General features: G+C 47.1%; 1 protein-coding gene across 1 annotated transcript in view; it reads left to right on the forward strand.

The window, feature by feature from the left end:
* Nucleotides 1–18252: 18252 nt before the first annotated feature.
* Nucleotides 18253–25008, forward strand: part of LOC144124438 (uncharacterized) — an 80435-nt gene continuing 73679 nt past the window's right edge. Inside the window, exons 1-2 of the mRNA XM_077657085.1 lie at nucleotides 18253–18389; nucleotides 19733–19878. Coding sequence (XP_077513211.1) covers nucleotides 18338–18389; nucleotides 19733–19878 — 198 coding nt within the window. The 5' untranslated portion in view covers nucleotides 18253–18337. The remainder of the gene's footprint in view (nucleotides 18390–19732; nucleotides 19879–25008) is intronic.

The raw sequence follows: 25008 nt of genomic DNA on the forward strand, positions 1-25008 counted from the left end.
TGCCATGTTTGTAATGCGATGTGATGGCATTGATCTCTTCCTTATCATCCCTTAATGCTTGCGCTTTGCCACCCTTTAACAACTCCATGATGCTCTGATGGCTGGTCAGCTTGGTGTCGCTCGCATGTTTGCCGACATTTGTTTTAGCCTGGCTTCTGTCGGCCTATCCAGAGCTATTTGGCCGTTCGCGAGAGCTTTCAACGCTAGAAGAAGCCCTTGGTTCTGCCTCCCGGACAGTTGTAGCCATCCCGGCCAAGTTGTTTCCTAGTGTTTGCTTTGACTTGCTTTGGCCCTCCAGTGACAAGCGTTTGCAGGTAGGTAGGCGTGAAACGCTGATTGGTAAAAAAAAAAAAGTGATGTCACGCCTGTAATGTCATGGTCACGTGATCTTTAATGACGTCATGTCCGGTTGGGGACAGACACATTTTTCCTAGAATTTTCTCAGAATTCCCCACGTTTTTGACAGCGCGCGCGGGATAAGAAAGCGCATCTTTACCTCCACCCGACCCAGTTCGACCACCTTGCTGAGCAGGGTGCAGTTGAAGAACCCTTGCCTAAATGCTCCCGCCATTCATGTTTACCCCCCCCCCCCCCCACTACACTTTCCCGAACTCGGATGTTTTGTCGCCTTTTTTATTTTTATTTGGTGTGTTTGTGTTTGCGTGCACAGTGCACGTGTGTCTAGTTAAGCTAAATGCGCCTCTGATTCCGCATTGACTATTCCTGCCGAAGAGGCTCCAGGGAAGTCTCCTGCTCTGCCTGCCGTTCTATTCTGTTTATTTGTTTACTCGTTTTGGCCAGCAGCACGCGAGTACATGCATATCCGTGAATCCGCCACCGTCTGTTTCTGTACTCGCCGCCGTTCTGCCTTGAGGGGCGCCTATTCTCCCCTCTCGCTCCTCGTTTTCCTTTCTTTCTTTATCTTTTTTTTTCTGCCCGCTCTCGGCGGACAGGGTGCGACAGCGCATTTTTCTTTTTCTATTTATTACTCTTTCTTCCTCTTCTAGTATTTTTCTTTTGTGCCCATCTTTCCAGCACCCGATTGCTTGTTCCTCTTTTCATGTGGCGTACATGTGTGCTAATTCCAACTCCTCAAGAACGGGAGGCAGATCGCTGTAACTTCTGTCTTGAGAAAGGACAGGCTCTGTTTGAAACGTCGAAATGAAGCGTCTCTCAACTTTGCCTATATATATATATATAATTAGTTACCCTTGATGTAGTGTCTCTGTACACCAACATACTGCATAATGATGGCATCCGAGCTCTGGTCGCACCCCATCGAAAACACAAAAACGCTGATGCTCCTAGCCAAAGTACCATCGCTGCACTTACTGATCTTGTCCTCAAGCTCCACTTTCTTGAATTCAACAACTCCTTTTACCTACAAACGAGTGGTACCGCTATGGGAACGAAAATGGCGCCAAACCATGCCAACATATATATGCATAGCATTGAATCGGAGTTTTTCCGCTCATACCCAACAAAACCGGCTTTTTACAAACACTTCCTAGACAACATATTCATGGTATGGACGAAAACCGAGGACCAACTCATCCAATTTATTTCAGCATTTAACAACATACATCCAAACCTGTGTTTCACACACACTTACTCTACCAGTCAAATTAATTTCTTGGACGTCTCAATTCGAATGGAGAAGGGTAGCTTAATCACCAGTGTCTGTACAAAGCCCACGGATAGGCAACAGTACCTTCATTCCAAGAGTTGCCACCCACGCCACTGCAAAACTTCAATTCCATATTCCCAAGCCACCCGATTCAAACGGATCTGCTCACGATGAGAAGACTTCAATGAAAATTCTAACCGTATGCGGGAGGTTTTGAGGGACCAGTGCTATCCGGCCTCTATTATTGATGATGCCATTAGGAAAGCGGAAGCAAAAAATCGTAACGAAATGTTTGGGGATCCCCCATCAGCAACTGCAAATGAACACCGCTCTAATTTCTTCTTAACCTTCGCAAACAACCTTCCTAATGTCAACAAAATTCTAAAAAAAACATTTCAACATAATCGAACAAAGCGATCGACTGTCCAAAATTTTTCCAACAGTTCCACGGGGTACCTACAGACTACCAAAAAACGTACAGAATGATGTAGTTCACTCTACTGTCAATAAGGGAAAGCCTGTGGTTTGCCTACCTTGCAGGAAGAATCGCTGTCAAGTTTGCCAGCGATGTCTGTTGAATTTCATTCCAGACAAAAAAAAAGCTGTAAAGAAATAGAATCCGTGGATTAATCGCCACATTATTCATCTCAAACGCAAAGTAAAGCGCCTGAAGTTTCGAAACGGGCAAACATAGATCTTTTAGCAGAACTTGCAGCTGAACTTTCTTCGAATATTAGATTTGCCAGGAAACGGTACTTCACAGAATGTCTCCCGGAATTTATAAAAAGTAACCCTGCTAAGTTTTGGAATCATATCGGAGAGTCTCATAAGCCGATCGAGCAAATAGTTGCGAATGGATGCGTTGTTAGGTGCCAAATGGGCATTGCCACAGCTTTTAATAATTATTTCCACTCTGTATTTTCAGCTGATGGAAATGGAAATGACGGTTTTCTTTGTGATCCCTTTGAACCTTTAGACATTGTATCTGATGGGGGCGTCACTGCAATGCTACTCCGATTAGATACGAAGTGTTCTTCCGGCCCAGACGGCATCCCTAATGCATTTTTGCAGCGCTATGCTGAATCATTGTCTCGTTTTTTGTCCAAAATATTTCGTGCTTCCTTATCTTCTTGCTCCTTGCCGCCTGATTGGCTGACAGGGAAGGTTATTCCTGTTTATAAAAATGATGATCGACTCTGTGTAAACAACTACCGCCCAATCTCTCTAACGACATCCTGTTGTAAGCTTATTAAACATATCATTGCCAATCATATACTTGCAATATTAAACAGTAATGATGCGTTAAACCCTGCTCAGCACGGCTTTAGGAAAGGATTCTCTACTACTACCCAACTGATAATAGCCATTCATAATTTCAGTGCAGCTTTAGACAAGGCAGGCCAAATTGATGTTTTATTTTTAGATTTTGCCAAAGCCTTTGACAAGGTGCCACATAACAAACTTCTTTTAAAACTGAAGCTCATTGGTGTACCACCTCCGCTCATTGCTTGGATTGCAGCTTATCTACAACGCAGGACGCAGTTTGTGGAGATTGGCGGTAGTTGTTCTCCCCCGCTCCCTGTAACCTCTGGGGTTTCTCACGGAAGTGTGCTTGGTCCTCTACTTTTTTTAATTTGTGTAAATGATCTAGTTTCCGGTATTAACCCAGCTGTTAAGATCGCTCTGTTTGCCGATGATTGCATGATATATACTCCGGTATCTTCCGTTTCTGACCAGGAACATTTAGATAATGCTCTGCTTAGTGTCGTTTCCTGGAGTAAAAAATGGGGTATGGAAATAAATACTCAGAAGACTGTGCTCTTGCGGATAACAAGGAAGAAAAATTCGTTTTCCTCAACTATTGCATTAATGGCGTTCCAGTTAAAGAAGTGCCAAGGTATAAGTATCTTGGTATTGTAATAAACTCGCAACTAAAATGGAATGACCATATAGACCACATTAAATCCTCAGCTTTACGTAAACTTGGTTTTCTTCGCCATAAACTTAGGGGCGCACCTAGCAGCTGCAAGCTATTAGACTATAATACGCTTATAAGACCAAAACTTGAATATGCTGCCATCGTTTGGGACCCCCATGCAAAAAAAGACATTGCAGAATTAGAAAAAATACATAGACGCTCAGTACGTTTCATATTTAATAGATACAAGAGAACTGATTCCCCATCTTCGCTAATGGCAGCAAATTATATTAAACCACTCCACGTCAGATGCAAGATAGCCCGCCTATCCTTCCTTCACCAGCTAATCCATGGAAAACTAGGCATATCTCCAGTCCCCTATGTGCAGTTTTCAGAAACTCGTAGAACTCGTCATCATGATCACACCTTAGAACCATACTTCGCGCATACTAACACTTTTAAATTTTCTTTTTTTCCACAAATGATTTACGAATGGAACGCCCTGCCTCTACAGGTGATATCGGCTGTTGATTTTGAAAAGGCACTTTGTGAGCTATTTTAGATATATGTACTACATTACACAGTTTTATTGTTCTGTGTTTTACGATGTTACTGTTTTTGTGTTGAGTGAATGTATTTTTCTGCCCTCCCTGCCTGGACTCAAATGAGGGTCTGCAGTATTGTGGAAATAAAATAAATAAATAAATAAACATGCGGACAACAACACTAGCTCAAAGCACACTCTCTAACTTCAAACACTCCATCCGTGAAAACTTGAATTGTGACAGTAGTAACGTGGTATGCATGCTCTAGTGTGGTGATTGTCAGATGCAATACATTGGCCAAACCGAGAATTCCTTCCGAATTAGATTCACCAACCACCGCGTGCACACCAGATTTCTTCCTCTCCTCCCCCTGTCCAAACACCTTTCCCAGGAAGGTCACGAGTTTCACAAACTAAGAGTTACTGGAAAAATTGCAGCGCAGCAGTAACAAATACGAGACGAGAAGGACGCAAACACAAGCGCTTGTGTTTGCGTCCTTCTCGTCTCGTATTTGTTACTGCTGCGCTGCAATTTTTCCAGTATGCAGAACCAACTAGCCAGTCACTATGTTCTAAGAGTTACGCTGCTACAGAGCGGCTTACAAAATACCTGTGAGCAACGAGAATCATACTTTATATATAAGTTTAATACTGTGCAGGCCGGTATGAATGAAAATCCTGGTTCTCTCTCCACACTTCAGAGGTCAGAGTCCTAGCCCCACTGAAATTCACAGCACCCCGACTGCATCGCCTGAGATCATGCCAATTTGCGTGCTTGCTTCCACATGCTGCCCTTCTCCTCCCCCTGCCATTCTTTCTTGCTCATGACCAGAAAAAACAGTTGTGACAGCAAAGCATATTGCCAATTCCCCCCCTCAACTTTTTATATTTTTGTATATTTTATTTTTCTTAATTTTTTTCTTGCTTTGCAGATAATAGAGCGTGATCCTCCATATAGGGCAGTAACCCATTGCAATAACGCACAATTCGGCGATTTCGCGCCTTCGTTCCCCATTTTCTTTCTGTTACTCTCCTCTCTCTCTCAGTTTCTAGGAAGGAGCCCTCTTTTTGTCTCCGCAACGGAAGGCGGGGCGGAGGCGCCTTGTAACTTCACTTAATTGAGGTCTCCTTCGTTTTAAAATTGCGCTCGTGGCGGGAGGCGTTCCGGAACGACGCTGACCTCCGACACCGCGCGAATGCAGAAGCATCTATAGCTTTGCCCCGGGATGCAGCAAACTCAGGCGCCAGACGCCTCCAAGTAGTCGAAAACAGTGCCCACCGCTGGTTCCATGGTATTGGGGGCTGGCCTGGGGTTTCCAGGAATGTACGAGGGGGCGTAAGATCCCGTGAAACTCATAGTAAAGGTTTACCTCGTCGGCACGTTGTTGTATCGTAGATGAAAGATCGAACGACACACCGGAGCGAGCGATGTCATGCTGACGCCAAGTTTCCTCCGACCCCCCCCCCACCCCCCCCCCCCCCCCTCTACTTTTCCTGCGTCACGTATACGCGGTGTCAAGCAACATGCATGTGACTGAAACTGAAACTCTGAAGAAGAGAAACTGAAAGTAAGAGAATTGAATTTGAAAATAAGAGAAGAGAAACTGAAACTGCCGCACAGTTCATTACCTGATGGACACAACAGTATCACGTATTACTTAACGTCTTCATAAAACCGCTGTTTGTTCTTCTATAAGATTGGCAGCATTAGTATATGTTTGCTATTAATGACACGCAGGATTTACCGACTTAAATAGTCTTGGTTCTGGTGTAACGCACGAATAATTTATAGGCATGCCTTTGTTTATACGTCAGAAATTAAATTGTGAAGCAAGCCCTGAAACTGCCTGTGCATTTCTCATAAAAAAAGGAAAAAATTATCTTGCTTTCATAGCATGCGTGTTATCTATATCAGATGTGATTGTAATCTTGAGCTATAACTTGAAATGACCCATGCTGGCTGCCATCAAAAATCACTTTTTTAATTGTTCAACAAACCTCATAAGTCATTTCTGTCACGAAAGAAATGAAGTGCTTCACTTATATCTCATTGCTTTGGTACATTCATGGTTCATTATGCAATGTAAAATCTGATTTAGGAATATTTTTGTTACTAATTGTTGCACGGTTTGTTCCTGAAATTCACCACATCCACCAGTGTTGCGTTCCCCCGTGGTTTTCTTTTCTATTAAATGAGTACAGATGAATAGCCACCGGATTCTTGGCCGATTGCCCTGTGTGGGTATGTGCCATCTTTTGATAGGCTAACGATATCAACAACATTCGTCTTTCACTTTCAATCATATATGTGCTGTACTATACCTTTTCTTCTACTTTGCATTGATTCCATCCATAATGATGTCAGAGTTTAAAGACAAATCCTCATTGCTTGGAGATCTTTACTATGTGCCCAATTTTTTGTTATTGCGACAATGATGGCACAATATGTAATGAAGAAGTTAATATATATTTCACCACTTCAGTTCGCAAAAAAGACTATGAGAGAGAAAGGCCAAAGCACTCACAGCCAAAGTACCTTTCACATACTTCTAAGCTGTGAAGATAAAACGACTAAAAAGGTAATTTTCCCTAAACTCATTCCATACTACGGCCGGCTTTCAGGCTAATTGTGAGAAATGTCTGTGTAAGCATGAAGAAAGGGTTGAGCTGGAATGCTGTCATGATTAATGGAAGAAAAAGACAGTAGGCATGGGAGGCACTGGCCACGCTATCAGCTTCCACAAGTTAGGTTTACGCAAGCTCTGCTGCAGGTTGATCTGATCTCCTTGCCATGAGTTGCTAATACGCAGGCTGACCGTTCCTTCTATTACGACCATATTTACCCATCCCATGCGAAACATAAGCCCGCAAATATCCTAAACGGTCTTCTTTCTGAACACCTACAGAATTTTCCTCATCATACTGTTCTCTCCACTGATGCCTCCTGCAGCTGTGAGAAAGCGGCGATTGGGATATATTCACAAGATCTGGCTTGGAGCTATTCCGTTCGTATCCCTGGTTATACTCCTCTATTCTTCGTAGAGTTTTTGGCTATTGGTTTGGCTTTTCTCAAACTTCCCAGGCATGTAGCACGGGTTCTTATTTTTGCAGACTGCCTCTCAGTTCTAGTCTCTCTCCAAAATTCCTGAAAATCTTTATTGAATCGGCCGCTTACGTTGTTTGTTCCGTGCACAGTGCGTGAGATCCGCTTTGTCCGGGTACCTGCAGGCATTCGGGTGTCTATTTTAACGAGGTGGCTGATTTATAGGCAAGGTCAGCTCTCAGCGCTCCTGTAATCTATACCGTCCCTCACCTCATTCTGTTGGAAACTTCACGTTTCCAGTGGTTCCAACATATTTCAGCCAGCTTGAGTGATCCGTTGCTCAATACCGTAGATTTTCACCACTTAATGTACCCATGGAATGTCCGGTGGTGTAAATCAAGGCGTTGTGAAGTGTCCATGACACTTCTGCGATGCAGAATCCCTCACTTAAATTTGTACTTACGCAAATGCGGGTTCGCTGCGACAAACCTTTGTGTCTCATGTGGGCAAGTTGAAACATTAGATCATTTTCTCCTCTCTTGCCGGCAGTTCGCAGTTCAAGGAAAGCAGTATTTGGAGGTCCCTCTTTCGAGGTTAGGACTCCATTTGTCTCTTCCTGTTCTTCTCTCATTCGGTGTGAGCTCCAAAGAATTCTCGTTAAGCAGTACGTGTTTGTGGCTACCTTCATGATTACATAAGTGCAACTGATCGGTTACCTTGTTAGCTGTATACAAAATTCTGTCTCATGTCCAAACTGCTTGATTCTATTCCTGGTAATTCATATTTCTTAAATTTAATTGATTTCCTTATTTATATCTTGGTTTAGTCCTCTATGCTGCCGCCTCACGTTTTATTTTTCCCCGTGCAAATACTTCATTGGCAATCTCCACTGTGCCTTGGCCAATCCCCCCGCGTGGGTATGTGCCATATTTACTGAGGTGAAGAAGAAGAGTGTGGACTATAGAGACTATCTGTAGTTGTGCTGTGTCTTTTTTTGTCTGTTTGCATTGTAAGCCATTAATAGGTAGAAAGGCATGAACTTAATGGGCATACCCTGTGCACATGAATGTGGAAAGCTGGTCATGGCTGTCAAAGCATTGCCAACTAAGCATTACTTTGCACTCTTCAATTAACTTGTTTATGTCGTGACCAGAGATTAGTATACTGTTATCATCGGCGTATATAATAAATTTCGCTTTTTCATAAATATGCACTATGTCATTTATATAGATGTTAAAAAGCATCGGGCCCAGAACGCTGCCTTGAGCCACACCATTTCGTACCGCCAGAAAATAACACTGATGGTTGTGGATATAGACAGATTGTTTTCGATTTTGCAGATATGATTTCATGAGGTCTAAAGGTGTTCCACAAACTCCGTTTTGAGAAAGTTAATGAGTTAAATATTTGATGGTTTAGGGAATCGAAAGCCTTACTAAAATCAATGAAGATTCCGAAAGTGAGAATACCTGCTTCAATGTTTTGCAGGATACATTCCTTAAGTGATAACAAAGCTGTTTCCATCGACTTTCCCCTTCGGAAGCCAAATTGAGCCTCAGACGGGATCTGTTTTGCATTAAAAATGTTCACTAGACGGGAAAAGATTACTTTTTCCAAGCCCTTTGAAAAGACTGGAATCAAAGATATTGGTCTATAATTGGACACTACATCTTTATCTCCCCTTTAAACACAACTGTCACTCTTGCTTTCTTCATTTCTTTCGGGGAAACTCCCGTTAGAATTACCAAATTGAAGATGTATGCAAGCACAGGTGCAATAAAAGGTAGTACATATTTGACTGGTTTTATCTGAATATTGTCAACATCTAAGGCTTTGCTATTACTCAAATTCATAAAGGTTGTACATACTTCGGTCTCATTGGTGGGCTCAAGGAAAATGCTTTCGAAAGGGCTACAAGATGAAGGAGCTTCAGGTAAATGCTTTATAGGTAAATGGGTAGTTAAAAAATTGGGGTTTAAATGGCCAGCAAGAGACTTACCGGATAATTCAGAGCCCTTATAGATTATTCGTTGAGCTGGCGCATTTTTCGTATTGCGAAGTAGAAAGTTATTTACAACTTTCCACACAGCGTCTGAATTTTTCATTCTAACATCAGAGAACAGTTTTTGATGATACACAATCTTAGCACGCCTAAGCTCAGCATTTAGATTATTTCTTGTTTTTTTTAATAAGATTAGAGATTCTAGAGAGCGAATACTTAAAAAGGCTTGGTACAACTTGTTTTCGCGCTTTATCATTCTTTTGAGCTCTGGCGTGATCCATGGTTTTCTTATTCGTTTAGTCTGCTTAATGTTCTTGAAGGGAAAGTGCTTAGAGTATATTGCCGCGAAGCTTGCTTTTTGTCTGATCTTCTTATCGCGGCAGGCACGCCGCATTATCAATTTTCTGGGACGCGAGACGCGACCAGAGTTATCTCGATTTTTCCTAGCCTCGCGCAAGTGTGCCTACTATGTTCTGGAACTTTCCTTGCCGCCTTTAAAATCGAGCACGGCTAAGAGCGGCGGGCATTCTGTTAGTCGACGACCGCCGAGCACGTTCGCTGCTATCGCCGCCGCTGAGTTTTCAGACCTGTTCTTAGTGGGCGTAAGCCAGCCTATTAAAGTATTCTCTTACGAGCTGCTCTGTGCCTTCCTCAAGACCGGACCCCAGTCGGTGCTACGTGACCCCGGCGGAGTTCCCGTCACCACCTCGTGACATCTGGTGGAGGTGCGGGGTACATGCACCCAACCCAACCTGGAAGATGCACCGTAGAGAACGAGAGCCAAGAAGATCCCCAGGTACGACACAGCCGCCGTCTTCAAGGCCTGCAAGCTCAGCACGGATTACTACCGGATCCTACTCGACAATGACAACAAGCTCCAGCGCCCACCATGACCGAGCCAGCGACGTCCACCCCTGTCATGCTCCACCAGCCACGGGTGCCTCCAACCTTCCACGGCTACCCTGGCAACGACCCGGAAGATTGGATAGACAACTTTGAGCGCGTGGCTACATTTAACAGGTGGGAAGATGACATGAAGCTCCGCTATGTTTTCTTTTCCCTTGACGGTCCTGCAAGAACGTGGTACGAAAACCACGAGACTACCTTGAAGACCTGGAAATTATTCAAGTCTGAAGTCGTGAAGGCGTTTACCAACATTCTCCGGAAGGAAAAGGCGCAGATGCTGCTGGACTCACGGATGCAGCACCCAAACGAAACTGTCAGCATGTACGTCGAAGAAATGCAACGTCTTTTCCGCCGAGCTGACCCGAATATGACGGAGGAGAAGAAAACCGGATATCTAATGCGGGGCTAAAGGAGTCTCTTTTCGCTGGCCTCGTACAAAATCCGCCCAAGACTGTCGCCGAATTCGCCGAAGAAGCGTCAACGATTGAGAAGACCCTGGACGCCCGCAAGAGGCAGTACAACCGACCACCGCAGGTCTGCTCCAGCTTTCCGGACACGACGACTACAACCAGCGACTTGCGGGAGATCATCCGTGAAATCGCCCGCGAAGAACTACGCCGGCTGCTGCCATCATCTTCACAACCTCAAGTAGCGAGCCTGACGGAAGTCGTCCGTGAAGAAGTGCGGCATGCGCTTGGCTCCCCTTCTGCGACGACTGAACCTCAAGCTCCAGCCATGAGTTACGTCGCTGCAGTACGCAAGCCCGCGCCTCGACGTGCCACCCCAAGCCCTATTCGACGTGAGCCAGTAGTGCTGGACCGCCGCCCTCCGGGCCTCGCCCACCCGACCTACGAACGACGTTCGGGCCCAAGGAAATGCGACACCTGGAGAACCCGTGACAACCGTCCGCTGTGCTTCCACTGTGGTGAAGCCAGTCACGTCCTGCGTCACTGCCCGTTCCGACGCATCGGTCTTCGCGGATTCGCCGTTGACGCACCACGACCACGCTTCGGCCAACATCCACAAGAAATCGATGACTACCTCCGCCGCGACGAATACGTGTCGAGCCGATTTTCCTGCTCACCCTCGCCGCGAGCCTCGCGCTTCACGTCGCCCTGCCACAGCTACGCAGCGGCTGTGCGAGGAAGGTCCCCCAGCCCCCATAGGGGAAACTGAAAACAGCAACCTTAGGAGGTGAGGTTGCTTCCCGGCAAAAAAACGAAGACCCTCCAAAGACGAGAACTCACGGCGACGCCGCACTGACGACGACACGACGCAACTTAGAGACCCCCAGGCCACCGACATCGACAAGCCCCTGCAGCCGCAGTCGCAATCACCGACCAAGCCGTGACCCGACGCCGAAAGTTACGTGCAACGCAAGAGCAAGGACTTCCGATCTAGAGGTGACTGTCGAGGGCCGAAACGTTACTGCTCTAATCGACACGGGAGCTGACTATTCCGTGCTGAGTGGTTCCTTCGCCGACCGGATCAAGAAATGTAATATCATCCGCGAATAAAACACTAGGCTTTTTGAAACGCCACTTACGTCACGCTCCCCAACAAGTTAAACTCCTGGCTTACCAATCGCTAATCAGACCGAAACTAGAATATGCATCCCCCATATGGAATCCACATCAAATATACCTCATAAATGCCCTCGAATCCGTCCAGAACCGTGCCACTAGATTCATCCACAATACCTATTCATACCAAGTCAGCGTGTCGTCTTTAAAAGCAGAATCCGCCTTATCAACCCTTGTTATTCGTCGCCGCATTGCCAGCCTAAACCTGTTTCATAAGTTCTTTTACAGCACCCACGGTTACGCAGGCTATATCACATCACCAGCTCGCATATCGCATCGCACTGGTCACATTCTTCAAGTTGCCCGGCCTCGGACCCATACGACCACGTTCGCTGCCTCCTTCTTCCCCCGAGCAGCATTAGATTGGAACGGCCTTTCCCACAGCATCGCCGCTATCACCTGCCCATCCAACTTTTCCAAAGCACTAACAGATCATATTGTATGTTGAACCCACATGGCAACCATTGTACTTATTTTTTTTTGTATAATCCACCCCTTATGTAATACCCCCACGGGGGTCCTTAAGGTAATAAACTGAACTGAACTGAAAGTGACGACGACTTGGGACGGCCCGCAGATACACACAGCAGGCGGACACCTCATCACGCCATCAGGAAGGTGCACTGCGAGACTGACTGTCAACGGACACACATATCCGACAGTATTCGTCGTACTTCAGAAATGTTCCCGTGACGTCATTCTGGGGATGGACTTCTTGACACAGCACCGCGCAGTCATCGACGTCAAGTCCAAGTCCATCACGCTTTCGACGGACGAAGCTTTACCTCCGAAAACGACCCCACAGCAGTCAAAGGCCCTCAGTGTTCTCGATGAAGAACTAACCATCCCACCCCGGTCCAGCGTCATCGTCCCCGTCTGTGCAAGAAATTTCGAAGACGCAGAAGGCATCATCGAGGGAAACACGCAGTTGCTCTTAGACAGACGACTTGGCGTCGCAAGAGGCATCGCTCATTTGCGGCATGGAAAAGCCGAAGTACTGGTCACGAACTTCAGCGAAGAATACCGACACCTCAACAGAGGCACTACAATTGCGTTCTTGGACGAAGCAACTGATTTACTGGACGCCTTCATCATCTCCGACGAACCTGCAAATGACAGCCTAAAGCAAGACCATGCTCCCACGTTCGCCATCAACCCAGCATTACCCCGGGACCGGCAAGAGAAAATCACCCTTCTTCTTCAAAGTTACAGCGAATGTTTCGCCTCGTCATCAAAGGTGCGACAAACGACGATAGCCAAACATCGAATTATAACCGACGAACACACCAGACCTCTCCGCCAAAGCCCTTACCGTGTGTCGTCGCGAGAACGACAGGCCATCCGGGACCAAGTAGAGGAAATGCTTCGCGACGACGTCATTATCGATTATCGGCGACTGAACAAGATTACGAAAAAAGACGTCTACCCCCTCCCGAGGATCGACGACACTCTGGACAGGCTCTGCCACGCCAAGTATTTCTCGTCGATGGATCTCAAGAGTGGATATTGGCAGATTGAAGTCGACGAAAGAGACCGGGAAAAGACTGCCTTCATCACACCGGACGGACTGTACGAGTTCAAAGTCATGCCATTTGGGCTTTTCTCCACACCCGCAACTTTCCAAAGGGTAATGGACACAGTGTTGGCAGGCCTCAAGTGGCAAACCTGTCTCGTCTATCTAGACGACGTTGTAGTCTTCGCAGCGAGCTTCGAGGAACACCTCCGGAGGCTGAAGGCAGTACTCGACGCAATCAAGTTATCCGGACTTACCCTGAAGCCTGAAAAGTGCCGGTTTGCCTACCACGAACTATTGTTTCTCGGCCACATCATCAGCAAGGACGGCGTGTGCCCCGACCCGCAGAAGACAGCCGCCATTGCCAATTTCCCGCAGCCTCATGACAAGAAGGCGGTCCGCAGATTTCTGGGATTGTGTGCTTATTGCAGACGCTTTGTGAGGAATTTTTCGCGCGTCGCGGAACCTCTGACCAAGCTCTCCAAGGAAGACGTACCATTCACATGGAATTCGGCACAAGCGGAAGCCTTCAACAAACTTCAGCGTCTCCTGCAGTCTCCACCGGTGCTAGAGCACTTTGACGAAAACGCCGAAACAGAAATCCATACTGACGCAAGCAGCTTTGGTCTAGGCGCCATGCTCGTCCAGAAAAACGAAGGAGTCGAAAAAGTAATAGCATATGCAAGTCGTTCATTGTCGAAAGCAGAAGCGAACTATTCGACCACTGAAAAGGAGTGCCTTGCGATCGTCTGGGCTACATCGAAGTTCCGTCCCTACTTGTATGGACGCCCGTTCAAGGTTGTGAGCGACCACCATGCATTGTGCTGGCTGGCTAACTTGAAGGACCCCTCTGGCCGTCTCGCTCGATGGAGCTTGCGCCTCCAAGAATTCGATGTCACGGTGGTCTACAAGTCTGGGCGAAAGCACTCCGACGCTGACTGCCTGTCACGAGCCCCTGTCGACACGCCGCCAAAAGACGATGACGACGACGCTTTCCTTGGACTGCTAAGTTCCAGCGACTTCGCACGACAGCAGCAATCTGATCCTGACCTACAGCGCCTGAACGAGTATCTTGAGGGGAAGTCTCCTTCACCTCCTGCCCTCTTCAGGCGTGGACTATCGTCCTACTGTCTGCAACAGGGAATCGTCGTGAAGAAGAATTTCTCACCGAACAAGGCCGCCTACGTTCTCGTCGTCCCGAAGAGCCTTCGGGAGGAAATTCTGCAGGCTTCGCATGACGAACGAATAGCTGGCCACCTCGGGTTTACTCGCACCCTCCGCCGAATCCAAGAGAGATATTACTGGCCTCGTCTATCCTCCGACGTCGCGCACTACGTTAAGAGTTGTCGTGAATGCCAACGCCGGAAAACGCCACCGAAAAGACCAGCAGGGTTCCTGCAGCCGATTCGACCGCCATCAAGACCTTTCCAGGAGGTCGGTATGGACCTACTTGGCCCCTTCCCAACATCAACGACGGGCAACAAGTGGATTATTGTGGCGACCGATTATCTCACCAGGTACGCCGAAGCAAAGGCCCTCCCGAACGGCACAGCAGCAGAAGTCGCCAAATTCTTCGTCGAATCCATTCTTTTACCACACGGCGCCCCCGAAATACTGATAACAGACAGGGGGACAGCGTTCACGGCGGAGCTAACCCAGGCCATTCTGCAGCACAGCCATACAAGTTACCGACGAAAGTAACCTCGACGTCGCCGCCTACCTGCAGCGCGCAGAACAAGCTCGACGACTTGCCCGTGAGAGAATACAAGACCAGCAGCGCACCGACGCCCGACGCTACAATCTTCGAAGACGCGCAGTGCAATACAAGCCAGGCGATAGAGTTTGGGTTTGGACGCCGATTCGCCGCCGCGGACTGAGTGAAAAACTTCTGCGCCGCTATTTCAGCCCGTACAGGATTCTTCGCAGACTGGGTAATCTGGACTATGAAGTCGTCCCTGACGGAGTTACAGCATCCCAGAGACGCCGCACACGCTCAGAAGTTGTCCACGTCGCCCGTCTGAAGCCTTACTATTCGCGCTAATGACTCTTTGTGTTTACATTATGAGTATTTATTTTGTATGCTCTGTATCTTTATGTCCGTTATCCCTGTTTTTAAGCATCGGGTCGATGCTTCTTTAAGGGGGGAGTAATGCCGCGAAGCTTGCTTTTTGTCTGATCTTCTTATCGCGGCAGGCACACCGCATTATCAATTTTCTGGGACGCGAGACGCGACCAGAGTTATCTCAATTTTTCCTAGCCTCGCGCAAGTGTGCCTACTATGTTCTGGAACTTTCCTTGCCACCTTTAAAATCGAGCACAGCTAAGAGCAGCGGGCATTCTGTTAGTCGACGACCGCCGAGCACGTTCGCTGCTATCGCCGCCGCTGAGTTTTCAGAGCTGTTCTTAGTGGGCGTAAGCCAGCCTATTAAAGTATTCTCTTACGAGCTGCTCTGTGCCTTCCTCAAGACCGGACCCCAGTCGGTGCTACGTGACCCCGGCGGAGTTCCCGTCACCACCTCGTGACAATATTTCTACAAAAACCTTGATAAACGCTGAATATGCATTATTTGAGTCTTTTATATTGAATAACTAGGAGTCCTGTCAAAAACCATTTCAGGTTGTTATCTGGGTACCTCCAACCTTTTTTTATTTGCGTGCAACTCCAGCCCTTCTTCACCTTTGTCCTTGTAGCCGCTATTGTTTCTCAAGTACCATGCATTATCTTGATATTAGCAGTTCCTAATTCAAGCCTTCTGCAGGGTTTGAAGGACCTATTTAATTGGAAATGAGGAGAACACGTGCACAGGGTGGAAAGCGTGTGATCTGCCAGGAAACACTGAGGCGGCCCCGAGAAGGGCCTTTATTAAGGTTGACAGCCGTTTTGTGCCTCTTCACTTGGTAGCGACGACAGAGCGTGCGTGGTCCCCATGGTTTTGCCCCAGCTGTCGAAGCAATCCTCGGACACGACCATGACCTTCGAAATCTGATGTATTTATTTAAAAAACAGAGGGACCAAAGTCGTGCTATATGCAGTGCGATCGCCATGTGGTTCCACTGACGGCGAATAATCATCCACCTAGCCCGGCTCTTTGCATGGATTCAGGAAACGACTGAAAAGAACAAAAGTAACGAGCAAACAAAGCTGTGCTGCATACAAGTTGGAACGCAAAAAAACGAAGGTACGCTGCGCTGGGCTAATGCTGTAGCGTGGTCTAATATATAAATTTTCACGGCTGACGTCGATTTCTACAAAGCGCGAGAAGTCTCTAAGGAATCAAAACAAAGCTGCACTGCACTGGGTAAATGCTGGATACTTAGGCCAGGCACGATTTCCACAATGCGCGAGTCGGAACTTCTGGGCTTACTGTTGCAGCTGATAGCGATCAATTATTTATTTATTTTACAGGTACTGCCAGCCTTATTAATCAGGCCTTGGGCAGGAGTGGACAACACAAATCAACAAATTCAAAAACATCAAAATCAGCAAACAAGATACAGGACGCTGAATAATAAATTAGAGCAAAAACAAACATAAGATACTATTTAAAACATGAATTTCATTTTTTGGGGGGAGGCACATGTCACTCAGGATTTATGCGCAAATGCACAGAGGAAGGACGAAACCGTTGGGAAGTCAACCGTGTCAGCGGATAGCGCATTCCAATCGCAGATAGTGCGCGGAAAAAAGGAATGTTTAAATGCGTTAGTCCTGCACGAAAAATCTAGGACTTTTTTGGTGTGATATGAGCGCGTGCGTAGAGCGGCGGTTAACTGGCAGAATTTATAAACTTTTGTCTATTCCCAACTGGTTATGATAGAGTAAATAGAAAAATTTCATCCTATTCCGGTAACGTCTCAATGTGAGACTTTCCAGTTCTGCAGCTTCTAGAAGTAATGACGGGGACGTGCGCCAGCTGTATGAACCTAGCTGATTTTCTTTGAACTTTCTCAAGTTTGGTAATGTGGATACCAGACAATCGCGGCATACTCTAGGACGGGTCGGATAAATGTTTTGTAGGCTAAAATTTTAATTTCAGGGGAAGCGTTCCCTAACGTACGCCTTAAAAATCCAAGTTTCTTCATAGCTCTATTGTAGGTGTGTGTTACATGTTCATTCCACCTAAGATCTGATGAAATAATAACTCCTAAGTATTTGTAGCTGGAAACGACAGATAAGCACTGGTTGTTAATGTTATAAGCTAATGTTAAGGGGTTCTTTTTGCGTGTAACGGTCATCATAAAGGGCAGATTGTAGTGGCAGAATTATCGGGGCCACTTTTACCCTGGACTTGCCACTGCAAAGGAACAAAGGTGCACTGGGGTCGACGCCCCGGCCTCTCGCCACGTGGTATCGGTCCGCAGCAAATAAGGACAGCATCGGCTTGCCAGAAGCATCCAGGAAACGATGCTGCAAAAAAAAGTTACGTTACAAGCGCCGCAATTTGGTGAGTTCTGCACAAGAAAACTTGCAAAAACGTGCATACCCGACAAGTGCTTCATCGTGGCTGTCAGACGGCGGTTCAGCTGGCGACGCCGACGGTCCTCAATCCGCACCTTATGTGGGTCTTCGTAATGGCATTGCAAAACTTTGAACACCCGCACGACACTAGCCACGGGCTCCTTCAGCAGCAAAACGAGGTCCTGGAATGCGCATTGCTTGTAGGTAAGCGGTACAGCACTTCGTGAAGCGAAATTTGAGATAAAATGCGTACTTTTATGTCGCTGGCGATTTCTCGCGGGTCAGCGCCTTTTGGGGGTCGTCGCAATGTCGTGGAAGCAAGAACTGTACAGGAATTTCAGCTGGCTGTCGCCGACGAGCGCACCACACAAAAAAGCCATACCTGGACAGCTCCCGAAACGCGCGCGGCGCCGCCTAGGCTCATGAAGAGAATGCCCACGGACCACGCACACGCGGCGGACGGCCGGCCGGCCCTAGCGATTCCCTAGGCCCTCTAGGGACAGGCCGAGAGAGGCGTGGCGACCCCCCATCCGGTTGAGAACGTGGGCGAAGCGGAAAAAACGTCACGTAGACACGCATCCCACCGACCAATTGGCGTTTCCAGCCTACTGACCCGCAAACGCTTCTCCTCCAGTGTCCGCCTTGGGGAAGAAATGGATCACCGCTGGCACCAATTATACCACGTGAGACGTGTGCACTCCTGACCAGCTTTGCTAGTGATGTGGCTGACTTCCTTCTGCACATGTTGCCCCCATCAACTGCTCACCGATCAGGGCGGCTGCTCCCTTTGCCGAGTGGGTGATGAAATTTTTGTTCATTTTACATTTGGCACGAATTTACCACGGCTTATCACGCTCAGACCAGTGGCTTTATGGGACGTCTAAACTGCGCAATCACAGGCGTGCTCTCTATGAAAGGTTCCAATGATCAGCAAGGTTAGGGTGTTGTGTATGCTTCTTCTCGCTAAGATACCTCTGGATACCTCTGGATACGACACCCATTACTGCCTTTCGATACGTTACTGCTCGCCGCCAACTGCATTCACTACTTGCGCTCCTGATGTCGTTGCCATAGCTGACGGCGCCCAGCAGATTGCGCGTCAGACTTCCTGCCTCCCAAGGTTTTCAAAAACGACAGTAACCACCGTGATGGCCACTATTCTCCAGGATCCCTTTTCTGGTCCCACCATGTGAGCTTGTGCGAAAAACTTGCGCTTTGTTACATGGGCCTTCACTGTGTTTTATGTCCAATGACCGATGTCTGCTACACCGCCTTCCGAAATAGTGCATATTACCCGCTTCAAGTTCCCACTCCACCTCGCTCGCCTAGCACTCAATGGGACGGTGACATCGCAGCTGGGGCTAGTGCTACCAGACGACAACAAAGTGACTGTCAGTGCTTTTGAAGATGACGACTGAAAGTGGGTGTGCAGGAGCTTTCTTAGAGCCTTGGGCCATAGAGTCAGCATTGCACAGTTCTTTGTAGAGACCTCTCCATAACAATATGTACAGAGCCCTTTGGCGGCAGCCAACACAAGTCAGGTCAGGCCACTAGATATATCTAGCAGATTGTAACAGTAGTAAAGTGGTTGTGAACTATTTATTTTATTTGTTAGGGGCAAAGCATCCCCGCTCTTCTTTCCCAAGAATAAAATGAAAAGTGTCAATCGCCACTGGGCTCCTCAAAACAGCTGCGTTATGAATCGTGCAGTCGCATACATACTGGCTGGCAGTAGGCCAAACATGCCATCGTGCACCTAGCAAGCAAGACCCCTAATTTTTTGTCGAAGTGGTTAAAGGGAAGCCTGAAAGTTCTCAGTTTCTGCATAATCTCCCAGCAGTTTGAGAGATTTTTACTACACTTTCCTACTTTTTTTTTCTTTCTAAAGATTGCTTTCTTTCTTTTTTGATAACACTAGCACCCACCCAGTCTTCGTTTGTGTGCAGCTCCTCCCAAAAATATTTTCTGGCTATGTCACTGGTGCACATGTCCTGAAGCTGAATGTGCCAGTGAGGAGCATGGTGGAGTTTGTGGCACACTGGTTAGGATGTGAGTTGTGGTGTGGAATGTTGACTTGCTGCTGGCGAGAGTGCCTCGAGGCTTGTTGGTTATGTTCAGTGGGTGTGTCCGTGTGCAGGTGGCACCATGTTCAGCTCCATATTTGGCCGGAAGCGTGCACCAGTCGAGCAACCGACAGTGGTCCAAGAGAGCCAGCAGGGTGACTTTGTTGTCTTCGAGAGTCCTGCTATCCACACCCAGCCCCTGCCGGTGCAAGAACATCCGGTTAGTGTCATTTCCAACAGAGCAACGCAACAGTTTTACTTGTTAATTCACACATTTGGGCCACTTTTTAGGCTGGGAGTGCATGCAGGAGACATACTGCTGCATCCTGCTGTTGAACGCAATAGCGTTACGAGTTCTGTGTTGCAGAAAAGCAGTGTTGTTGTCGTTGGCTGCGAATAAAAAATCCCAATGGAAGCAAAAATAAAATTCAGGAACTGGTCAGAATGTTTGGATTGATGCAAAATTTCTCAGGGAGATTTCTGCAACCAGAGGAACGCAATTGAGATTAGAAGCTAATTTGTGTTTGGGTGGGAATCTTCTTCGGATTATGAGATGGGCAAGCTACCCATGGCTCAAGCTGACCAAAAGTGGACCTAGCGAATGCGTTGTGGTCTTAGTGAAGTGTCTTAAAGACATTTACTCGTGTGTACATGAGTAATTATGAGTACGCTAATTAGGTGATTCTGCAAAATTAAAGGGGAATGTTGTGATGGCTCATTGTACTTGAATTCTCTGATCCGTGTGCATGTGGGATATATCGATGTGCAAGATGTCATAATTATCGAGAAATTTAATTAGGCTATGTAGCTTTTGTGTGTTGTGGTGATTGATTGGATTGAATTATTGAACTGTGCTATCGAGTTCTACTCATAAAGGTAGAGCTTAAAGGGGTTCTGAAACACCTTCGGAGGAGAGCACATCAACTCAACAACAACACCTGAGTCAAGTAATGCACTTCTACACGCAGCAGAGAACCCACAGTCATGCGTGAAAGTTGGCGAGCCCTTTCCGGCAACTTTTTCATGCGCGCACCCTCCTTCGTTGCCCCGCTTGTTCGTATACCAGCTAGATTCTTTCAGACGTCAAGCAGCTACCATGGTCCACGTAGCTCCGGCGGGCCAGAAACCTCTGCTCTCAGAGGTGGAGTTGGTGGAGGACCTTCCAGCGTGCAAAAAGTCACCAGAGGAGTGGGAAGACACTGAAACTAATATTTTGACTAGAGATAACTCAGCTTCTACAAAATGCATCAAAAGAATTCATGTTGGAGGGTATTCGTGAAGTGGCATACCGCAACTTTTTTGGAGCTGCTTTAAGTGTCACCTAAGTTTTTCTTTGTCTTCTCCTGGTGGCTGTCTGCTTCACTCGCCCCGGAGTAGTGAAGACTTGAGGACATGGCAGTGGATGGAGACAGAGCCTGTCTTCAAGCACGGTTTTGAGCAAAATGTGTGAAGAACACGAATACAATATGAATGATCAGGCCCTGTTTGCATTTCTACAGAAGCCAGATTATCACAGTCACCAATGGTATAAGTAGCCATGCGCAGGAAACGGAAAATCTGATGGCAGCAAGAGAGGAAGTGACTGATGCCTTAAAGGCAACACAGAAGAGAAAAGCAGCAGGTGAATGAAGGTGTCTGAAGGGCTGCAGTCGAGGTGTATTGTGTTAGAAAAGCTTTCACCCTTGTACACACAATGCCTTGTCACCCCAAGTTAATTAGAAACAAGGATGTGTGCCTGCACAACACTATTATGCAGGAGAGGCAATGTCAAAGACACGGTATTATTAGACCGATTAGCTTACTTTGGATTGCTTACAAAGTGATGGCTAGACATGGATTAAAGGATCACGGCAATTTTAGGCTTCAGTGAATGAAGGAAATGGGTTGCGGTTTCCAGAAAGGGTATTTGACTACAGGTGTTATTCACACCATCACAATGCGCTCGTGTGTGTGTGTGCGTGTTTCTCCCTCCCGTCTTGTGTTATTCTGCGTAAAGTTTTTAATTATATCCATCACTCATGCTCCAAAGAAATGTACAGCATATAAAAAAAAGGCCGCTACCGTCTGGAAGACGTTGAAGGAGCTGGCCATGCGTAAAACGAAAGTCTTTCCGCATCTAGCGGGGCCAGTGAAGAAAACCCTGAGCGGTTCTGAAAAGTAACATAACTTTTCCACCTAGCGGAGCGATCGACACTTAGCGCCATCCATCAGAAAAACTATGATGCACGTCTACCCGTTGTCGAGTTACATCCCCTCAGGATACGTCCTGAATGGAATTTGCTTCGTATGGGGAGGTCAAGGTGGGCCTAGAATTAGGCTTGTGGTGTGATATGGTAACGGTTCAATTAGTAATTTCATGTATACAAAGTTTACCTATTATTTGATTATGGTTTTATTTCTATACCACAACCCATAGAGTTTTATTTGCCTACCCAAATTCGGTACACAACAGTTTGCGCTCCACAGCGTTGACGAAAGGCAACGGGTAGCCAGATTCGGAGAGGCCCTTGCGAACTCTGACGGTCGGCCTTCACGTCCTCTGGCTCTGTGCAGATGCGGTCTGCTCGACGAAAAACGAGGCAACCACTGATCTCTTGTGAGAAGCTGAGTGAAGGGAGTGAGTGAAGACAGCGGCCAGTATCAGTGCTCTTCCTGTACATTTTGAATGAGAGCACGGATTGACTTCGTTTCACTAAGATGCCCAAAAATGGAAGCTGTCCATTCTCTTCTTTTTCGACTGTTAACTGGATGGCTTTTTCGATGCTGTTAAGATGCGCTGTGAAATCAAGTAAAGCATTCTTGATAATAGAAAAAGAGTCATCGACTAACCGCACAAAAATCGTTGGTTGTGGGCTGAACAAATCTAGTGCGCGGCTTTCCAGCCATTCCATTGTTAGGTTTGCAGCGGTAACAAAAACTGAAGCATCCATGGCTGTGCCGTGAACCTCTTTCCACAACGCCTGGTCATAAGTAAAATAGGTGTTACTCAGATATGCAGGAGTCGCCCGAGATCTGGCACATCGATTGGCAACCTGCCAGCCAAAGTGGCATCAGATTCCAGGGCTGCCACGCAAACCTCGACTGCTAATTCAATTGAAACGCACATGAAGAGTGACTTGACATCAAAAGATACCATCATGTCACAGTCGTCAAGACGCACGTTTCAAACTTTTTCTATAAAGTCAGCAGAATGACGCATATTGGTGGGGGTTCTTCCGACGAGCAGAGCCAGTATGCGGTGCAAGAAGCCGGAGAGCTTATAGAGGGGTGAACGGGTGAAATATACGATAGGCCTCATTGGAACATCGGTTTTGTGTATCTTAGGAAGGCCATACAATGCCAGTGCCGAGCCATTATGACATAGCAGCGCGAAGTAGAGGGACTTGTGCTGGAGTGGCACCACGCGAAAGACGCCCGATAGAAGCTTTTGCAGCTGTGTCTATATCTTTGCCATTGGCCCCTTCTTGAGATGCACGTAAGTGTTCTGGTCATTCAGCAGGACTACCATTTTCCTCTTGTAGTCGACCTTGTCGAGAAGAGCAGTGGCATTTCCTTTGTCAGCTGGTAGAATGACCAAATCGGCATTAGCCCGGAGTTGCTTGATGGCATTCCGCTGAACTGAAGAGAGTGTCAAGGAGGCCTGAAGCGGCTGCAGCCTCGAAAGAGCGCCAATTGCATGAGTACGTGCTGCTTCGTGGCTGAAGGTTCCACCTTGCTGATTGCGTTCTCCACCGAGCATACAATTTTTCTCTGGTCCGGGGCCGGTGCCACATTAAAGTTTAGGCCCAGGTTGAGTACGGACATTTCAGCCGAATCAGGCTTATAGGAGGACAGGTTGTGAACTGTTTACAAAGTAGCGTTGCTGCATGCGGGCCTATCCTGATGTGTGAGCCTGTTGAGTTTGTTTTCGTGGGACTGTTCTGCTCTGGCTGCGGGTAATTTGCCCTGAAAATTGGCATGTAACTGCACGCTTGGGAATACTCCTGAGTACTGGTGCTCTAGCTGGCGCTGTGCAAAGAAAGCTTCGTTTTCTAGTTTCGTAATCGTTTGTTTGCAATCCAAAATTCTTGCCTATACTAGAAGTCGTTCAGCCTTGGCGACAACGCTGTAGCCGAAACTTGTTGCAACCGGCCTCTTGAGGCAGAGGGACCGAGGAATGAGGCCAAGGGTCTTGCATGTCATATTGAAGTTCAAGTGCCCTTTGAACGATGCCACATGAGTAGTCACGGAAGTAAATCGACGGATTCCGGTTATTCCTCTTTGACGATACGACTGGCGTAAGTTGATGAAGTCGAGGGTTGCACAGACGCCCGTCTGGTCGGGGGTGTACATGAAGAAGGCAGAACACCGACCAAAATAAAAAGAACACTTAAATGACGTTTTGGCTCCCACATGGGAGCCTTGTTCACAAACAGTTATAGACGTGAAATGCTGGCTATTTAAGCTTGAAAATGGGCCCTAGGCAGCGGGCATATGCACTAGGAAGTGCCCCGTCAGTGCGATTAAGAGTGTGTTCGGTTGTCTGAATGATTAAGGATTCTAGATATAAACGGATTTGGAGATTCTTTTCTGGTTCAGGTGTCCAACGATATATGAGACAGATACTGCGCCATTTCCTTTCCCCCCAAAACCAGTTATTATTATTATTATTCTTTTCTGTTTTTAAAATGTGCGTGTTGCTTGCATGGCCTTCATAAGATCCAAAAACCGATGTTCCAATGAGGCCTATCGTAGATTTTACCCGTTCACCCCTCTACATGCTCTCCGTCTTCTTGCACCGCATACTGGCTCCGCTCATCAGAAGAACCACCCAGAACCCCCCCCCCAATGTGCGTCATTCTGCTGACTTTATAACATGATGGTCTCTTTTGACGTGAAGTCGCTCTTCACGAGCGTTCCAATTGACTTAGCTGTCGAGGTTTGCGCGGCAGCCCTAGAATCTGATGCCGCTTTGCGTGGCAGGTCGCCAGTCAATGTGCCAGATCTCAGGCGACTCCTGCATTTCTACCTGAGTAACACTTACTTTACTTTCGACCAGGTGTTTTACAAACAGGTTCACGGCACAGCCATGGGTGCTTCAGTTTCTGTTACCGCTGCAAACCTAACAATGGAATGGCTGGAAAGCCGCTCACTAGATTCATTCAGCCCGCAAACAACATTTTTTGTGCGGTATGTCGATGACTCTTTTCTATTATCAGGAACGATGCTTTACTTGATTTCACAGCGCATCTTAACAGCATCGAAAGAGCCATCCAGTTAACAGTCGGAAAAGAAGAGAATGGACAGCTTCCATTTCTGGATGTCTTAGTGAAACGACGCCAATCCGCACTCTCATTCAAAGTGTACAGGA

The sequence above is a fragment of the Amblyomma americanum genome, chromosome 3 (assembly GCF_052857255.1).
Source record: "Amblyomma americanum isolate KBUSLIRL-KWMA chromosome 3, ASM5285725v1, whole genome shotgun sequence".
Taxonomy (NCBI): Eukaryota; Metazoa; Arthropoda; class Arachnida; order Ixodida; family Ixodidae; genus Amblyomma; species Amblyomma americanum.